The sequence below is a fragment of the Microcebus murinus genome, chromosome 11 (genome assembly GCF_040939455.1).
Source record: "Microcebus murinus isolate Inina chromosome 11, M.murinus_Inina_mat1.0, whole genome shotgun sequence".
Classification (NCBI taxonomy): Eukaryota; Metazoa; Chordata; class Mammalia; order Primates; family Cheirogaleidae; genus Microcebus; species Microcebus murinus.
In genome coordinates, this window is record NC_134114.1 from 73349282 (window position 1) to 73370122 (window position 20841).

The following is a 20841-nucleotide window of genomic DNA, read 5'->3' on the forward strand; positions in this document are numbered from 1 at the left end:
TAGTGTCACCTAAAAATGTAGGTATGAAAATTAATGAGCCCCACCTCAGACCTACTGAATAAGAATTAGGGGAAGGGTTCAGCAAAAGCCCTCCAGTTAATTCCAATGCATACTGAAGTTTGAAAATTACTGACATGAAGCACCATGGGCTCTAGTCAAAATAGCCCACGTATGAATATCTTATTCATTGATTTGATTCTTCTCCATGTCAGTTTACCTCTCAGTAAAATGAACATAACAGTAGTTCCTCCTTCATAGACTACAGAGGACTCAGTGAGAGAACATAGGAAAACACTTAGCACAGTACCTGACATATATTAAGTGCTTACTAATCATTAGCTATTTTCACTTTAATTATAAATGGCAATTATTAACATGTTATAGACTAGCAATAACATGCCTACTATAATCCATGCACTTAAATGATGGATTAAACTAATATTTTGGGAAGCTATAACCTTTGCTTTGTTACTATATCAATTTTAACTCTAAAAATGAAAATATGAGAAAACATTTTAAATACTTTATTCTAAGTGATTTTATCTTAAGTGAAATGGTCTAAACTATCATACAAAGTAGAGACAAAGAGGTCTAAAGTTGAAAAAAAATTAAAAGTGTTATTTCTTTTCCACTAAAATAAAAATTATAATTAGTAAAACTTTTAAGAATAGTGGTATTTCATTTATTGTGGCATGCCTTAAACCAAAATAAAGTTTTAAATGATGCCGTCTTGGAAGTGATCTAGGAACAAGGCATTGGGGCAGAGCACTAGTGATTATAAACACTTCTGCACTATTCTCTTGTTTGACCATATATACCAAATAATTCCTTTTAAAAGAAACCAACACAGGGTTTAGGGGAGGATGAGGAATGGAAAGATGGAGGGGATCGTTAAAGGGCATAAGTTTCTTTCTGAAGTTATGAAAATTTACTGTGTGATGACTACATATATCTGTGAACATAATAAAAACCAATGAATTGTACACTTTTAAAGTGGGTGAATTGTATGGTATGGGAATTATCTCTCAATAAAGGTACTTATAAAATCCTCAACTAATGGCAGTCTTCTACTTTTTCCCCTAACTATGTTCTTCTTAATCATGTTCATATATCACCAACACCAGTCCTTCACATCACTTACTGGAGAATTGTGATGTTATATTTATTTGTAATTATCTGCTTAATGTCTACCTCCTATCACATTGTAAGCTTCAACAAAGCAGTGATTATGTGTGTTGAGTCTCATTGTTATAATTTTAATCCTATTTTACTACCTGCATTAAATATATACCATTTACTAGCTGTGTATACTGAATGTCTGCTATGTTTCTGGTACTGTTCATAAAACTGTTGTAAGGATTAAATAAAGTAATAGATGTAAAATACTGAAGACTTTCAGTATTCAGTATTGACTTTAAACAGTCCATGTTAGCTTCAGTTATACTGAACACAATTCAATACAAATTTTGAACAGATGGAAGGAATATAAACCTATTTTGGTCTTTGCTTTCTTTCCTAAAGTATCTAGCTTTATTCAGCAAACTATTCATTGGATAAACTATGAGCACATCAATCATCAGAATCCTGGCAGTATTTACAATGACTGCTTGATGCTTTCCTCCTTCAGACTAATTTCTAATACATAAGGCTCTCCTTTTACATCTGTCCAATCATGAAAACTATGCCTTAGTCCAGTTTTTTAAAGTAGATGCATTTCTTTAAAGGAAAAAGTATTATAAAAATCTATACTTCATTTACAAAATAATTTCAAAGATAATTCTGTAAAATGTGCTTAGGAATTAGATGAAATTTAAAACAACAACAAATACAATGAAATGCTTACTTGAAAAGGAAACTGACGATATTTCAAATATTCTGCAAGTATATCTAACATCCGCACCATTTGAGAAAAAATAAGCACTCGATTGCCTCGTTCTCTTAGACGAATTAATAGCTTGTCGAGAAGAATCAATTTTCCGCTACTACGGATTAAGTGCTAAGAAAATAAATTAAAATTGTTATGTCAAAAGAAGCAAATGATAGAAATTTTCCTTAACTCTTCAGTTGTTTTAATTATTTTAAATTGAGATTTTAAACTTTCCTAATGTTAGAAAACTTTCAGATTTCAAAATTTTCTAGGATCTTTGCCATTTTGCTCTATGATTTTAGCTAAAACTTTCCTTGCCATTTAACACCTAGGTTTTTATCATATTTTCAAGGGGAAAAATGTACTGTTTCACTTTGCTAATTATACTTACTACACTACAGTATTTCTCCATAAATCTTAGCCAAGAAACAAATACACTGGGAGAAGCAACTAAGCAATTAAGAGGTTTAAAATGAGTAATAAGCCGGGTGCGGTGGCTCACGCCTGTAATCCTAGCTCTTGGGAGGCCGAGGCGGGCGGATTGCTCAAGGTCAGGAGTTCAAAACCAACCTGAGCAAGAGCGAGACCCTGTCTCTACTATAAATAGAAAGAAATTAATTGGCCAACTGATATATATATAAAAAAAATTAGCCGGGCATGGTGGCTCATGCCTGTAGTCCCAGCTACTCGGGAGGCTGAGGCAGAAGGATCGCTCGAGTCCAGGAGTTTGAGGTTGCTGTGAGCTAGGCTGACGCCACAGCACTCACTCTAGCCTGGACAACAAAGCGAGACTCTGTCTCAAAAAAAAAAAAAAAAAATAAAATAAAATAAAATAAAATAAAATAAAATAAAATAAAATAAAATAAAATAAAATAAAATAAAATGAGTAATAAGCAAACGCATTCTAATGTATTACATATTAGTCACTGATTCTAGCCCTTCAATGCACTACACTAATAGCTGGATTGCAGCTGTGAATTCACACTTCTGAATTATCCTTCAGAAGTACTGGGAAGGGGAAGATCTGAGGCCAAGATGTCCTTCTTACACTACCTTTTGCCAAATCACAAATTTAGCATAATCAAAATTATAAAAATCATAATCACAAATTTAGCAAATCACAAATTTAGCATAAACAATTAATGAATTCTAATTATGAATATATTATGGGATTTTTGCTGGATATAATTACTATGGCCCATGGTTTGAGATTTAATTTTAGAAAATTGATCAAAATAATTAGATAAATTAGAATTTTAGAAGCTTTTTTACAAAGACTAAAAAATAATCGGGACCAATATTTAAAAGCACCATTAACTAAGAGAACTTCTAATCAATATATAAAAGCACTGTACCATTTTCACTTATAACTGAAATAAACTTTTCTAGAATTTTACTTTATCACAAAGTAACAACAATTTAAAATTTCTTACTTGTAAGGCCTCCTGTTTATTATAGAATTCATTATTATCTGGTGGCTTAATGAGGTAGCAATGGTTACAACATTTCTTTAGCTCCATCATAATGTTCAAAAAGCCTGAGGTACTGCCCTTGGAACCTTTGCTGAGGGCTTTGTAATTCCTAGTTAAAATCCATCTTTAAAAAAAGAAATCATAAAAATGATGTTTAGTAGAACAATTACCAGGATGAATTCTAAAACCATTTTTAAAAATCCTAATACTAAAGCAAAACTGTACCATTATGAAATTCACAACTGGATATACAATGGACTCAACCTCTTTTATAAGACTTATGAGAACACATAACTTGTTACCTGAACCATTAAGTAAAGGCTTAATGTAACACAGTGAGTATAGGGTATTAACACTTTTCTCCCCAAATTAGCTAAAAAGGTGGTTAGTTGTATTATCTACCTTAACTTTACAAATTTCACTGCATTAGACAGTTAATGAAATTAGATCTTTTGCACAGATCTCAAAAAAATCTCATGACGATACCTGGTTGCAGTCACACTTCCTTCTCTAAATTGCAATTACGCAAGACATACAACTTATACAAAAAAATTGGGTGTTATTTTACTACTCCAAACTATTTATAACATTTCCTTTCACCACGACCTACTTTTTCTTCTACCATATTTTATTTTTATTTTCTTAAGGACTTGAAAGTTCTATCTAGTATATATATTCTTTCATTATCATTCATTATCACTTGTTATTCAATATCTCACTGGAATAAAAAGTAAATGGAACCCATGGATAATGCTCAATGTCATGAGAGGTAATTCATTTTTCCTTAACCAGAAAAAAATTTCTTTTGAATTACTCTAGAGATAATATTCTAACACCTTTTATATAAATTTATGGCAATATTTTATTACCTTACTTACCAAAAAGTACCTTGAAGACTAAGTTGAACATCCATGATACATGACTAGCATTAAGAGAATATAGGTGACTATTTCTCCTTTCCACTTTTCTCAACTTTTCCAAATTTCAACAAATAAAAAGTATTACTATTTTTTAAAGGAATCCCATACCAGAATTAGAATATCATTTTGCACTACAAAGTATATTCTTGCCATAAATTAAAACCTGAATCTCAAAAAGCACCTAGATATACCTACAACACACAGGAAATACAGGGGATATTGTTAAACTATTCCAGAGAGATGTACTATACAAAAAATAGATTGTGGAAAAATTCTACAGAATAATTTTCCTCACCAAATAAATTGTAAGAAAAAAGACAAAAAGAGGATCCTATAGATAAAAGACTTAAAGAGGTGGATCAATTGCCATATGAACCTTACTTCAAGCTTGATTCAAGCAAACTTTAAATAAATGTCTGAGACAACAAAGAAAATTTCAACACTCATACTGAACACTGGTATCAAGAAATCACTGTTAAATTTTAAAGTAGTAGTTCCTAGGTTTGGAATGTAAAAAAATACAAAATTTTAAAGTGGGATACTAGTATAAAATCAATTATTAGAGATAACACAGAAAAATATTTATGGGTGGAACAATTATATCTCTGATTTGTCTCAAAAGGATAGGGAGTGGAGAAATGGGGATGGCTAGAGATGAAATAAGACTGGCTATGACTTAAAAATGAAGATGAGTAATGGGTACATGGGATTTCATTATATTACCCTATTTTTGTGTAGGTCTTAAAATTTTCCATAATAAAAACCTAAAAATTATGCAATAAATATATTTTTAAATGTATAGTACTTAAACATTGCACCATAAAATATAAATGTTCCTAAGACTCCAAGTACATATAGCAATATAACTCATTTTATGCAATTAAATGTTGAAACAGATATTAGAACAGATTTTCCTTTTTGAAAAATGTTACCGTATAGATCTTGACAGAAAATTTACACAAGGTATGATTTTGTTAATGTTTTTCAAAAAGCAGAGGACCCAAACCTTTGTTCTAAGTTTCCGTCTCTGGCCTATACCTCCTCTGTTAATTACCATAGTTACATAATACCTCAGTATGATGGAAATCCTAACACTTAAAAGAAACTAAAGGTAACAGTTGCTAATGCTTTAAGACACTATTTGTGGAGAAAGCAGAGGTAGCATGATGAGGACAAGGATAGGGAGGGTACTCAGAATTCAATGTTCAGAACATGTGCTCTGTATACAACTTACTTGTAATATTGTTTCTGTAAAGCACTCATTTCCATTCTTAAAATCTGCTCGACCTTGGCAGGAAGAGATTTTTCCACATCTTTCTTAACTCTGCGTAACAAAAACGGCTCAAGCTCCTTGTGGAGGCTTGCATAACCATATTCTCTGCCTTTGCCATGTTCTTCTTCAAAATCTTCCCAGGAAGAAAACCTTATAAAATTTAAGAAAGTGGAACAATCACTGAAAGAGTCAAACTGCATATGAGGTTTTACAGGGTAGCCATATGTAAACAAAATACTATTAAACAAAAAACACTATAGATTTTTAATGAGATAAAATGAGCTGAAATTAATCACTTCTAAAAATGTCCTTCCCAAGAAGTCCACTGTGTGTGTGTGTGGAGAAAGGAGTGAAATATAGTTGTTTTGTAAGTTTTGATTCTCCTTGAGTTAAATGTGTATGAAGTATTTTCAGGCATGACAGTAATTATCATTAAAATATTTCTCAAAAAATGTACCTTTAAAGTTCTGGATCTATTGAAAAATAATACGTATGTGGCTTTGGGCAAGTTATTTAACTTTGTCTCGGCTTTTCCTTATTTAGAAAATGAGATTACCAGTTCCCCACTGTTCTTACTAGTATAAAGAACTGGTATTATTTCAGTTTTTCAAACAGGTATATTTTGTACATGTGCAAAATCAACTCCTATAATTTATTACATATGGCTTAAGTTTATGTATAAAATTGATGCCAGCCATAGTGGGTAGTGCCTTAATCCCAGCTACTCAGCAAGATGAGGCAAGAGGATCACTTAAGCCCAAGAGTTTGAAGTTACAGTGAGCTATGATTGTATCACTGCACTCCAGTCTGCGCAACAGAGCAGACCTCATCTCTATATAAAACAAACAAAAAAAAGTTCACAAAATTAAAAAATTCAAATATTATTACAAACACTACCTGACCCCATTTCCTTCTTAATAATTTATAATCCAAAGTTTAGGGCAATAAAGCTTATTACTGACCTTATTACCTACATTAATTACTTTCCCACTATTACCATATAAAACTATGATTAAAATTATATATTAAAATTGTCTTACTTTTCTGGCATAATGAAGTGTAGCAAAGACCAGAGTTCTTTGAGGGAGTTTTGTAGAGGAGTTCCAGTGATAAGGAGACGGTGATTGGATTTAAAATCTATTAGGGTCTTATATAAAAGAGAGTCATCATTCTTTAATCGGTGTGCTTCATCAACACCTATAAATGCCCAATTCAGACCTCCAAGGAATGCCTTAAAATGACAGAAAAACAGTTAATATTTTGAGAGAAAAATGGAATTCAAATTTAGCTTTCCTATTTAATCTGAACTCAAATTATTAAAATGAGGCAAATTAAAAATACTTTTACCTAATTTGAAAATAAAGTATTTAAAGATGTATTGGCATCTTTAAATCAAGTAACTAACCATGCATTCCTTCTATAATTAATTTAACCATTAGGGTGTAATATCAAGCCAAAGTTTTTACTAGCTTATAAATTAATAATAAAGGGGAAAAATCAACAGAACCATTTAAAAATTTTATAAGAGGTTTTTAGCCTAAGCCCAGTAGAGGTCTCTATTAATGTCAATGTGGAGAGACTACGACACAAATTTGGAACAGCGTCTTATTCCAAGACGTAGATACAATTCACTGCATCACTTTTATGAACTGTAGATCTCTAATACATAAACTTAGGTCTCTTCCTTAAAATAGGCCTCATTCTGCTACTTAATAGCTGTGTGACCTTCGGCAAGGTTCATTAAACTCTTTGAAACTTTGAGACTGATTTACTTTCTTTTCAATAAAGTACAAAAAGTAAATATCTTATAAAATAGATGAAAGAATTAAATGAGGCAGTAGCTATAAAACATTAAAAATAGTACTTCACTGCTTCACTAAATGGTAGCTTAATCCTATTTGGTATCTTCTACCTCTTTACAATTCAATAGACACTATACAAATTAGTTTGATTTAAGTCAAGAGTTGACAAGCTCTTTCTGTAAAGTTGTGGTCCCCAACCTCAACACCCCCATTCCATGCCCACCCACCCCCATCTTGGACCAGTGGCCTGTTAGGAACCAGGCTGCAAAGCAGGAGGTGAGCAACAGCAAGTGAGATGACTTCATCTATTACAGCTGCTCTCCATGGCTCACATCACCACGTAAGCTCCACCTCCTGTCAGAGTAGTAGTAGCTCTCATAGGAGTACCAACCCTACTATAAACGGCACATGCTGAGGGATCCAGGTTGTGCGCTCCTTATGAGAATCTAATACTTGATGATTTGAGGTGGAGCTGAGGCGGTGATGCTAGTGCTGGGGAGCAGCTGCAAATACAGATTATCATTAACACAAAGGTTTGACTGCACAATAAACGTAATGTGCTTGAATCATCACAAAACCATTCCATGGTCCATGGAAAAACTGTCTTCCATGAAACTGGTCCCTGATGCCAAAAAGGTTGGGAACAGCTGCTGTAAACGGCTAGGTGATAAATTCTTTAGACTTTGAAGACCAACACAATTTTATTTTAAACAATTTGATTTAATTTTAAATAAAATTAAAATCCATTCAAAATATACAATATGGTCTCTATCACCATACACTTTTTAATATACCTTTAAATGTAATCCTTTCAAACCCTTTGAAAATGTAAAAGCCATTCTTAGCTCAAGGGCCTTAAAAAAAATAAGCCCATAGGCTATAGTTTTTTGACCCATAATTTAAGTTGTCCTCTCATTCTGTTCTCAACATGTGATAAAGGAAAAACTGATAAACAAAAATACATACCTTATCCTTCAATAAAATTTCATAAGTTGTTAACAATATATTAAATTTTAATCGTTTGGTCTGGGGATGCATCCATTCATGAGTTCTTATCTAGTAAGAAATTTAAAGGGCATTTTTAAGACAAACATTAGGCAAAGTATATTTTATCTTAAATATCTAAAATAAAATCAAAATCCATTCAATATATACAAATAACTATGCATGTTTATGTAATAAAATAGTTATTCATTATATAGTCCAACATACTACGTTGTTCTCACTTATCATAAATAGAATGTAATACCAAGCACATCAAAACCTTCTATTAAAAAAATGAAGTAAATACAATTTTAATATGCATCTTTCACTAAAAATTCTCATTTAACAAAACACAAGTGTTTAATTCTTTTAATAATATAACATTTATAGATGAAATATGATGTCTTGGGTTTGCTCCACTACTCTAAGATAGAGTAGTGTGTACAGGTACAGACAAAATGACTGGCAAGTTAAAATTGTAAAACTGGAGATAAGAACATGATGGTTTATTATACTCCTCTTCTGTCTGCTTTCACATATACTTGGAATTTTCCATTAAAAATTTGGAAAACAAAAATATATAAAATACTAAACCAAAATTGATTTTTATTATAGCTAATTCAACACGCATTTAATACTTACTTGTGGCAAGTTCTATGCCAGAAACTAAGACTATAAAGACAGAAAAAAAGTACTCATCCTCAAAGACATGTCTTGATTTCTAAATTTGTTGGTAAACAACTTACCATGTTTCTGCTGTTAATGTCACCTAAATAAACCACAGCATTCATTTGAGAAGCCCATGTCTGAATCTCCCTTTGCCAGGAAGTTAGAGTAGAGAGTGGTACTACTAATAGAAAAGGTCCATATAATTGATGTTCATGAAACAAATAGTTCAGAAATGAGATCGTCTGTATTGTTTTTCCAAGGCCCATTTCATCAGCAAGTATGCAACTATTTCCCCTACAAAGTTAAAAAAAAATGCATACAATAAAAGATACAAATATACAAAGAAACCTTTTTTTATATCACACACGTTTAAATGAAGTTAAATAAAATTAATCTGATAGGTATTATATAGAATATCTTTTTTTTTTTTTTTTTTTTTTTGAGACAGAGTCTCGCTTTGTTGCCCAGGCTAGAGTGAGTACCGTGGCGTCAGCCTAGCTCACAGCAACCTCAAACTCCTGGGCTCAAGCAATCCTGCTGCCTCAGCCTCCCGAGTAGCTGGGACTATAGGCATGCGCCACCATGCCCGGCTAATTTTATATATATATTAGTTGGCCAATTAATTTCTTTCTATTTTTATAGTAGAGACGGGGTCTCGCTCTTGCTCAGGCTGGTTTCGAACTCCTGACCTCGAGCAATCCGCCCGCCTCAGCCTCCCAGAGTGCTAGGATTACAGGCGTGAGCCACCACGCCCGGCTAGAATATCATTTTTATTAGCTACAAATAATAAATATAAAAGCATCTGGCTAAAGACTTAAGCACTAATGTAAGAAAATTAAAAGGAGTCTACCATTTTAGGCCAAAAGAAGCTTAAATATTAACAGTATTATATTCAATCTATTATGAAGCTGAGAATGCAGTTTATCTACATATATTAAATAAGTAAAAGGAACATAGGAAGAACGTAGGTAAAAACCGTAGCTACAATGCAACCTAGTGAGTCACATATACTCTGAAGAGTAGAGTGGGGCCATAGGAGAGAGGAAAAAAAATGTGGAGGACTAAATGAGTATTAGAAATAAGTAGGAAATGTAAGAAATATTCCAGGAACAGTGGGGATGGGAATGTATACATATTCTGATTTTTAAGTTGAATAGAAATATATTTAGGAACTGCAACAATCAAACAAGTTAAACTCAAACTTCACTGAATTTTCTTCCTAGTATGTAGTAAGTATTGTTTATACAATGATCAGCATATAAAATGCCAAAGGGTCCCATCCTTTATGTTAATGAAAATCTTTTCTGAATCCTGTATTTGTAAAATTCTTACTATCTCAAATTAAATAGATGATTCAAAATATACTTACTTGCACCAAGAATGAGCAAGCCAATTTAAACCATTTAGTTGATAATCTCTTAATTCTAAACCCTCATGTCCTCCAATATAGGATGGTTGCTTCTTCAAGGCTACAAACCTTGGTCTTTGTTTTAATACCTTTAGTAGAAATAAATGTTAACATGTAGAATTATTAAATATAAGAAATTATACTAAAAGATGAAAATCTTAGTGTTCACTATAAATTTTGAAATTTCTTCTAAAATCATCAAGCTCAGAGATTCCATGATTTAAAAGGATGAATCTAAGGATTCAAAGAATACCATTTTCTACTACTCTAACAAAAATGCAAGGCGAAATATTGTGCCTTCTTTTTTTAAACAAAAAATGGCAGTGAAAATTAAGTTCCTACCAAAGTGCATGCGTCTCACTCATTCACAAGCAAAGGTTATGTTAAATTTGTTCATAACCATTATTGCTCCATCCCCAAGCTAGAAATAAACCAAAAAACTTGCTTAGCATCCCATTCAATTTCTGATTTCTAAACTACCATTATGAAGAATTTAATTCAATCTTATAAGGAAAGAAATCCTAGTAGTACACAGACTCTAAAACTATCATAATAATTTAAGATAAATTATGTAGATTTTGAAAGTATTGTACACAGCAGTCATGGATACTTTCTTATGACTATGTCCCTCTTCTCCTTCCCTGCATTGAAAGAAAGTATCTACTCCTTTTAAACAAAGCATATCTCTGATTTCCAAGTAATTTTCCCTACTTAGTCTCCCCAACCACTCCTTACAAATACCACCATTACCACTACTTTCTGATATCTTTATCTATATCTTTGTAACATAGTTCAAGGATAAAAGACAATGCCACCTTTAAGATCAAATAGCAATTACAGGAACCTCACTTCCTATCAACCAAGTATTCTCCCTTAGTCTATTTAAAATCAGGATCTAATTATCTTATTTAGGCTTATAATATTTATTATGCATAGCTACACTTTTAATTAAAAATGTCAAACAATACTTACTTTGCAATCTTTGAAAGGAGTGGTTTTTGATTGGTTCCTGCTAAAATACTCATCAATGCACGCTTGAAACTTTTTGGAAATGAGAGCTCCATCTTCCCAGCTACATTCTGAGTATGGAAGGCCCTGCCATTTGCAATAATAATCAGGATAACCAGCTGCTGACTTTTGATTGGAATGAGCTGTGAAATAAACCAGGCATTTATTTATTTTTACATTTTATCTCAGAGACATAATTCTTAGTAAAAACTACACAAGTAAAAATTATCATCTAGTTTCCCTACTCTAAGTAAGAGGAAACAATGGAATTTGATGTGTAAACAATTACATTCATGACTTTTTTCAGATTATTGCAAGCATAAAAAGATAAAAGTTTAATGAGAATCAATTATTACTAACCAATTATACGTTCCACTATTTGATACTGTTTATGCAGATCGTCTGTAAGTTCTTGCTGGCAATTATAATACTCCACATCTTCTGGAGAAGCATTTTTCAACCTGAAAAATTATTAATCCAGGAATACACTTCAAATTCTTCCGTAAATAACCCATCTCCCCTAAACACTATCTATAGCACAAAAGCTCCAGTTTTCCCCTATGTGGGCCTAGTTTGAACAATGAAGAAACTGATACAGAAATAAAGCATCATTAATTTTTAACTTGAAAATGTGTAACATAATGTACGCAACACATTCAATGTGACTATTATCAAGAAGAGGTTTAAATAAAGCTACCCCTAAGAGTTTTACCTTGAGATACAAAACATTCATCCCTCAGTATCTGCTGGGGATTGGTTCCAGGATCCCTTGCAGATACCAAAATCCATGGAGGCTCAAGGCCATTATATAAAATGGCACAGTATTTGCATTTAACCTGTCCTCGGATATGCTTCATCTCCAGATACACTTCTAATATTTAATATGATATAAATGCTATTAAGTGGCTGATATACTGTATTGCTTTTTAATTTGTATTATTTTTTATTGTTTTTTTCCCCCTCAAATATTTTCAATTAGTAGTTGGTGGAATCCAAGGATGTAGAACCAGTGGAACCAGAGGATCAACTATACTATAAAGTCTATAAATATTTTAGGCTATTATTTAATTTAATTCTTGATTGTGTATTCCTTATTAACAAAAAAGCTTAGCAATCTTTGAACTATAAAAATAAAGTATGGTATAGAGAATATTTACCATCTTTTTGTTTCCTGATCTTTTTTCTTATAATTATCCAATTTTTTCATTCCTCTAACATTCTGCTGCTTAAGGGTTTCTTCAGTTTCCCAAGTGTTGTGAATATGTGACCATCCTTTCCATTTAATTAAATACTGGACCTCTCCTGGTTCCTTGTTTTTTTCAAATCCTGCATTTGGGTCACCATCTGCTTCAACTGCATAGATGGTTGTAGTAGCACCAGTAGCTGAAAACAAAAGCATAAGACTTCCATGTAATTCTGTTGGAGGATTATATTTTTTTAACCCAAAATTTTAAGAATATAAATACAAAAACATATATTGGGTTACAGAGACCTATGGGAAATTGTATTACACATAGATAAACTCAGAATTTTAAAACTAAAGAATTGTCTCATTTAATCCCCTCAATTTTAAAATTAGAAACCAAAAAAGGGTCAAAAGACAGAGGTACACCTGAGATCGCAGTTAAAGGTGAAAACCTATAACTGGGAGACTGTTAAATAGAAATTAAAATAATTAAAAATTACCTTGAAAAACTACATGCCAAGATAACTAAAAATAATGTTCATATTGAAGATGAAAGGAAAAAAATTTCAAAAACCCAGTTTGTGAAATTGAAAGTACCTAAATAGCAACGATTAGGTCATTAAATATGAAATGTCCGATTTCAAATCAAAAGTACATTTTATTATATCTCAAACAAGAAGCAGTACAATTAAGCAAAGTATGTGCTTAAACTATCAACACAGTTTTGCCATCTTAATGGAAGCTTGTTTATGGCAGCAGTGAAGAAGCCTTGAAAGTGAACAGCAATGAAATCATGAAAGGCACTTTCTGTAGCTTGCTGAAATCGAGTATTTTTCCTTGCATGAAGTGACCCAAAACCTGGAAAAAGTGGTAGTCGGTTTGTACAAGGTCTGGTGAATAAGGTGGATGACAGAGAGTTTCAAAGTCCAGCCTCTGTAGTTTGAGCAGCATTATTTATGCGATGTAGTCAAGCATTGTCTTGCAAGATTGACCTGTCTCTACTGACCAATCTTGGCTGCAAGCATTCTCATCATGTTGTCCAATTGGTTGCAGTACACGCTGTAATCAACTGACCAGGTTTCATGAAGCTGCAGTGGATAATACCAATGCTGGACCATCAAACACACATCATTAGCTTTTTTTTGGTTTTGTACTGCGCTTCAGCACTTCATCTTTATCCAACCATTGTGCTGATTTCTTGTGATTGTCAAAAAGAATTAATTTTTCATCACATGCAACAATATGGTGTAGAAATGGTTCTCCTTCATGTCGTGACAGCCAAGAAAGGCAAGCTTCAAGGTGATTTCTCTTCTGATGCTTGTTTAATTCATGTGGAACCCATCTATCTAGCTTCTTCACCTTGCCCATTTGTTTCAAATGGTCCTATATTGTTAGAATAGTAATGTCAAACCTTGCTGCTAATTCATGCGTAAGTTGAGATTAAGTTCACGTCCACTACAGCTTTCAGCTCATCATTATCCACCTTGGTCTGAGGTTTGCCATGTGTCTCACTTTCAAGATTAAAATCACCAGAACAGAATTTCTCAAACCGTGTGTTCATTAGCCACCTCCTCCCCCAAACACTTCGTTGATATTTCAAGCTATCTCTGCTGCACTGGTTCCACAAGGGACCTCATACTGGAAAATAACTCAAATTTCTGATTTATCTAGTTTCATAAAAATTGATCAAAAAAATTTTTTGAAAGATAATCACAAGCTAAAATGTGCATTTGAAAGACTGATAATATACCTTCACAATAAAAATAAAACATAAAGTGGCAAAGTAAAATGTCAGAGATATCAATTATCAAACTTAGCACTTAAGGAAATCGGACATTTCATACTTAACACATTAAACTGCCATTAGTTGTATTTAATTTAGACTAGTTTTGAGTCTGGGGCCTCGTAAAGCATATGTAACTCACACATCTCTTTACCTTGAGCTGAGTGAACTATTTTTCAAATTGCATATAACTCATGCACAGAAAACAATAAAAAAATAACAAATTTTACATTAAATGAGAAAGGATCATTTTGTTTTTCAAGTTTTTGTTTTGTTTTCATAATAAAACAGTGGCCCCAAGGGGGGGGAAAAATTGTTTATAGCATGGAAGTCAATGTATTAATAACCTAATATTTAGGTATAACAGTAAAACCCAATAAACAAGTCAGAAATTTTCTAACTATCCATAACATATGACATGAAGCCAGGGTGGATATCTTCTGAAAAGAAGAACATACTCAAGCTAAGCAAAGTGTATTTTTATAAGACATAAGTAAAATAGAATAAAATCCACCTTCTTAAGTTTTCAAAACTAAAAAATCTTCAATACTTTATTAAATAACCAAACAATGAATGTTTTTTTAAATACCTCCTTTTCTCCCAATCCTACAATCCATAAACCTTTCTATCGTTTCAAATTCTTCTTCCTCAGGTTGCGGAACATCCTCTCCACAGACTTCCAGTAGGTCATCTGAATCTGTTTTCATTTCTTCATCTTCCTTATAGCTAATATTGACAGTTGCCTGGCGACGAGAACTTCTTTTATCATTATCATAATCTTCTTCATCATCATCATCCTCAGATGAATCAATCTGTCTCTTTTTTTGTCCAAGAATCTTCTTTCCATTTTTTGACTTAGATCTAGGAAAGGACAGGGAGGGGGAAAAAAACATTTTACAGAAACACTAATATAAAACAAGATTTTACAAACTATATACAAAAGAATACCTTCCATAATCAACAATTTTTACCATCAAACTGATACCATACTATACTCACCTATTTTGAGGTTTTCTGCTTTTGACCTTGTTTTTTGGCTCATAATCAGATTCCGTTTCATCACAACTGCTTTTATCTTGTTCTTCTTCAGATTCTGAATCTGAACCAGACTGAGACGGAGATCCTGACCCAGACATTTGCCAATCTTCACTGTAGATAAAATTTATAAAGTACTTTTATTTATAGTTACACAGCAAATTTTGTTCCTAGTAAAATACAGAGATGATCAAATCTATATATTGTTGCTTTTCCTCATGCCAAAAAATATTTAGTGCCTGTAGAGTAAGAGAAACACTGAAAAATATTATTCATAGATTTTTCTCATAACTCAGTTTAGTTATACCTCATTTAGTTATACCTCAGTGAACAGCAAATAAATATTTTATTCTCATTATGGATGAAAATGTATTATGCTAAATTAATGAGTCACAGGGTTTAATTTTGAAAATCATATATAATTATACTTACCCTCTTCTCAAAGAAAAAGATTCTAAATCCCTTCCATTTTCATTTTCTAGAGGCTGGTTTTTTAAAAAACAAATCTTTTAAAACTAATTTTTAAAACATTACATGTTGACTAAAATACAGTATAGAAAATATTAAAAAAGAAGGTATCAATAGTACCATCACAATCAACATTCAACAATTACTTTATCTATTTCATCCCAATCAATACATAAAGAAAAAATATTGGATATACATGTTACAATTTTGCTATCATATAAAGCTCAAATGAAAGATACACAATGAATTCTTGTATACATTACATCCTGCTTCAGCTATTGCTTCTGCTCCACTGCACTGAATCACTTACATCAATTATGACTATGTTGAAGGTTATACAAGCAAACACATATAATAATATCTGTTCACGATAAAACAGTATTAAATACAAGCAAATTCTCTATATTTTGAGATCTTTTTAGGGCTTGCACATTGGAAGTAGCAATAGGCAGGACATATAAAAGAGGTCTCCATTTTATATTTTTATAGTGTAAGTTAAAATTTTTACATTCTTTTGCTTGCGCCCATACTAAGTTTAGAAATTATCAACTCAGTGGAAGAGTTAAAACAGCTGAGGAGACACAGTAGTTTATAACATAAACTACCTGCTACTTTGCTAGCCTTGCTCTTGCTCAGGCTGGTCTCAAACTCCTGACCCTCAAGCCATCCTCCTGCCTCCGCCTCCTAATTACAGGCGTGAGCTACTGCTCCTGGCCATTTTCTCTTTCTTATTCTGTAAATCTCTCTGGTATTCCTATTAATAGATGTATATTTGGTCATCTAGTTTATCCTTCATGAATCTTACTGTATCATGTTTTTAATCTTCTATTGCTATGCTGCATTCTAATTAATTTGCTAATATCTGTCCTCTAGTTCTTAAATGCAAAGTCATTACATTATAAACTATTGTGTCTCCTCAGCTGTTTAACTCTTCCATGGAGTTGATAATTTCTAAACTTAGTATGGGTGCAAGCAAATAATATTTTTTTTTCATTCATTTTTTTCCCTAGCATATTGTGGGGGTACAAATGTTAAGGTTACGTATATTGCCCTTGCCCCCCCCCAAATCAGAGCTTCAAGTGTGTCTCTCCCCCAGTTGGTGAGCATCGAGTTCATTATGTATGTATATACCCATCTCCTCCCCCAACCTGCTCAACATAAATATTATTCCTATATGTCCATTTAGGTGTTGATCAGTTTGCAAATATTTTTTAAAACAGTAAGAGTCATTTGGAATGACACAGACTTGTTTGAATATAAAAATTTTGTCAAGTCCTTTACATGGCCAAAAAAAAATAATGTAAAAATTTTAACTTATACTATAAAAATATAAAATGGAGACCTTTTTCATATGTCCTACCTATTGCTACTTCCAATGTGCAAAAGAAAAGAAAAGGAGAAGAGAAGAGAAAGAGGAAGGAAGGAAGGAAGGAAGGGAGGGGGGAGGGAGGGAGGGAGGAAAAGAGGGAGGGAGGGAGGGAAAGAGGGGAAAAGAAAAGAAAGAATTTGTGAGATAAAATGACTACATTTTCAGAATAAAAGACAGACCAATAAAAGATATGAATCTTCACATTAAAGATGCATGAATCTTGTGGGAAAAATACATAACAAATCCAAACTAGACACAAAGTGAATGTGCAGAATACCAATGACAAATAGAAAAATAAGAGATAAGACAATGAAATAATGTTTCTGAAGAATGAAAGAGAAAAAACATAAACCATTTAAATGTATATGAATTGAGAATTTGAAATAATCTTAATACTTTCTGAGTCAAGATCTTTAGGAAATTATAGTGGTTTCTAACTGAATGCTATAAAGTAAATTTCATATGCAGATGAATGATAGAAATAGCTATTAACACAAACAAGTAAAATCACCCCAAAACCAGTCCCTATCCTGTTTCCCAAGTTACTACGATCTTCTGATATTATGACTTAAGTATACCTTTAAAGTTTAAAGATATAAAGGAGAGAGGGGTTATGGTAGATAAAGAAGTGGCATAATAACCTCAGGTGGTCACAGAAAAATAAATGTTAAAGATTAAAGGCTTAGCCTGGCACTGTGGCTCATGCTTATAATCCCAGCACTTTGGGAGGCTGAGGCAGGATTGCTTGAGCCAGGAGTTCAAGACCAGCCTGGGCCACATAGCAAGACCCTGTCTCCACAAAAAGTCTTTTAAAAAATTAGGTAGGAATGGTGGTGTGTGCCTGTAGTCAGTCCTGGCTACTCCGGAGGCTGAGGCAGGGGAATCGCTCAAGTTCAGGAGTTCAATGTTACAGTGAGCTATGATTACACCACTGTCTCCTGCCTGGGTGACAAAAAGAGACCCTGTTGAAAGAAAGAGAAAAAGAAAAGAAAGAAAAGAAAAGGAAGGAAATGAAGGAAGGAAGAACAATTAAAGGTTTATATCAATTTATAAAATGCCATGAACCAAGAATTTACAGGCTATTTTTGGGAACAAATTTCGTAAAGGAAGAAATCCAAAATCATTAGGATTATCCTGCTAAGAAGTCAGTTGAACAAAATGACATACTCTTTATGCTTTTTCCTTTTGACCTCACTTGATGTATCATCAGAATCTTCACTGCTAGAGGAATCCTGTAGGAAAAAATAAATAGACAGTGAAAATAGGTAAATATCACAATCTCAGCACTTTGTATAAAACCTCAAAATCTACCATCTCTGGAGACCATTATTATTGTCTAATATGGCCACAACAAGAAACCCTAGTTGGTAGTATGCCAAATTTTGAATTGGTTTTTTTCTTCACCATTGGTTTTTGATAACAACTTTTCCTGAATGATTTTCTGCAAACATGTATGGGTACTTACACACAGAGACGAACTATTAATAAATGATTAGTCCAAGTCCCAGTCTATTCTTTTTAAAATATTATGATGAAAATTCTGTTATTAATATACAAATATAAATATGACTTAATGGTATAATATTCCTTCATTGAAATATGTGTGTGCACATATATATACTTAGTATATATCATATTTAACTATTTCTTTGTATCTCATATTTAGTTTATTTCCAGTTTTGCTTTGATGAGCAAATGTGCATAAATTTCCCACTACTTATTTTGGACTAATCCCTAGAAGTAGAATTAGATAATGAAATATCTAGATTTCAAGATTCTTGATATGTATATTTAAATATAAGTATTTCCTATTTATTCTTTCAAGACACTTGTTTTTATACTTTGAATAATTTCATAAAAACTAGTTAAATGATTAGTCATCATGTTTACTTTTAAAATAATAGCACATACTGGAAGCTCACCTCTTCTGATCCACTATTAGATGAAGCTTGATGTTGCTGCTGTTGCTGCTGCTGCTGCTTCTTGAGCATTGCAGATCTCTGAACGGCCAGAATACTAGGACTAGATTTCCAAAACTATAATAGAAATATGAACCAATGAATGATAAAGTATTGAGAAAACTGGAGGAAAAAGATTAAAAAATTGTACCAGCATTTTCACTGCCTCAAAATAAATTATTTTCCATACTCACATTATGTAAGACAATATCATAGTAATATAATTAAAATAAAATGCTGAGCTTTAGTTGTATATGAAAAATGTATGATGTGTTAAGTTTCACAGACAGATGGTATCAATCAATACCACCTTGGTGTTCAGTGCATTATTTTCAAAAACAAAGTGATAATATGCTATACTAGTGCTACTCATAGTGTGGTTACCTATTTTATTAGTGTGAGGTGAAGAGGCAGAGTCAGAATATAAATCAACTATGTCACTAGCACATTGTTTTAGTTCAGCTGACTTTTTTTATAGTAAGATGTTCTCCATGAATGAATATGTATTTATATTCTGGTTGAAGTATCTTATCTCATTATGGACTGGTATTCTGAATAACACTGTACACTACCATGAAATAACAGACAAGTTTTAGTATATACTGTAGTAGCTTGTTTCAAACAGAACAACCCTTAACCTATTCTACCAATTATTTTTGAGGAATCTAAGTTCTACTAAATCCTCCTGCTTTTGGCAATAAAGTATCTCCTTTGAAGATCTTGAATACAGACATTATGTACTACAAGGTTAAAAAGTAGACCTCATGAAGACTTTAATTTTTATCTGAGACAATGAATATTTATCAAACTCCATTTCTGCCTAAGAGACCAAAAAGGTTTTATTTGTGTATTTTATACTTGCTGTTTTATACTTACAGACTACATCTCTTCTAAGTCGCTCAGTCCATAGACATACAGCCACAGGTTTAAGAATCACCAAAAGTAAATTTTAATGTCTAAAATGTTTTTTGTTATTTTCTAAAAGCTAGATTAAGAATGGTATAAAACCAATCCTTTAAATGTTCCCAAAGTAAAGCAAAAAATCTACCTTTCATTGGCTATTTATTACCTCAGCTCCGTCAACTTTCGGTGGTTTTGCTTGAACTTTGTTTTCTCGGGAAGTGTCTGACTCAGACTCTGACTGACTGCCTGATTCAGATCCAGAGTCAGAGTCACTGCTACCTGACTGGCTACTGCTTCCATCACTACTGCTTCCAGAACTCGAACCAGATCCAGAGCCTGAAGGTGACCCGGAATCGTCGTCCGACTGGCTGCAATGTGAAAACAAACAGATTTCAAACAAAACTCATTACGAATTTAATCTTTCATAAATGTCACTAAAAAGCCCCAAATCATTAAATTTTAGTTCACATTTCAACCCTCTGTGGCCAAAAAGAAAAAGTAAATTAATTTAGTCAATCCATAGTAACAAGACATATTTAATAGATTTAGTACATTTCTAGCTAAAATATAAGCACTAAGATTAATAAGCAAAATCTACCCATGTACAGGATCCTAGGCTAGAAATTTGGGAAAATGAGAAGTTTAAGCTATGGTACCTACCTTTAAAAAGTAGGTAAAACGCTATTTAGCTCTAGTAATTATACAGCAGGAACTGTGTGAAGATTAAATGTGTTAA

The 20841-nt window shown here is 32.6% G+C and overlaps 1 protein-coding gene across 2 annotated transcripts in view; it reads right to left on the reverse strand.

The window, feature by feature from the left end:
- CHD1 (chromodomain helicase DNA binding protein 1) overlaps positions 1-20841 on the reverse strand; it is a 70674-nt gene that overhangs the window by 24485 nt on the left and 25348 nt on the right. For both annotated transcript variants that reach the window (XM_012773640.2, XM_012773624.3), the window contains exons 3-17: positions 20272-20473; positions 19167-19280; positions 18412-18476; positions 15372-15521; positions 14962-15233; positions 12561-12786; positions 11764-11864; positions 11368-11546; positions 10357-10484; positions 9065-9281; positions 8301-8390; positions 6573-6763; positions 5494-5682; positions 3301-3463; positions 1844-1996 (exon numbers count right to left, since the gene is read on the reverse strand). In XM_012773640.2, coding sequence (XP_012629094.2) covers positions 1844-1996; positions 3301-3463; positions 5494-5682; positions 6573-6763; positions 8301-8390; positions 9065-9281; positions 10357-10484; positions 11368-11546; positions 11764-11864; positions 12561-12786; positions 14962-15233; positions 15372-15521; positions 18412-18476; positions 19167-19280; positions 20272-20473 — 2440 coding nt within the window. The remainder of the gene's footprint in view (positions 1-1843; positions 1997-3300; positions 3464-5493; positions 5683-6572; positions 6764-8300; positions 8391-9064; positions 9282-10356; positions 10485-11367; positions 11547-11763; positions 11865-12560; positions 12787-14961; positions 15234-15371; positions 15522-18411; positions 18477-19166; positions 19281-20271; positions 20474-20841) is intronic.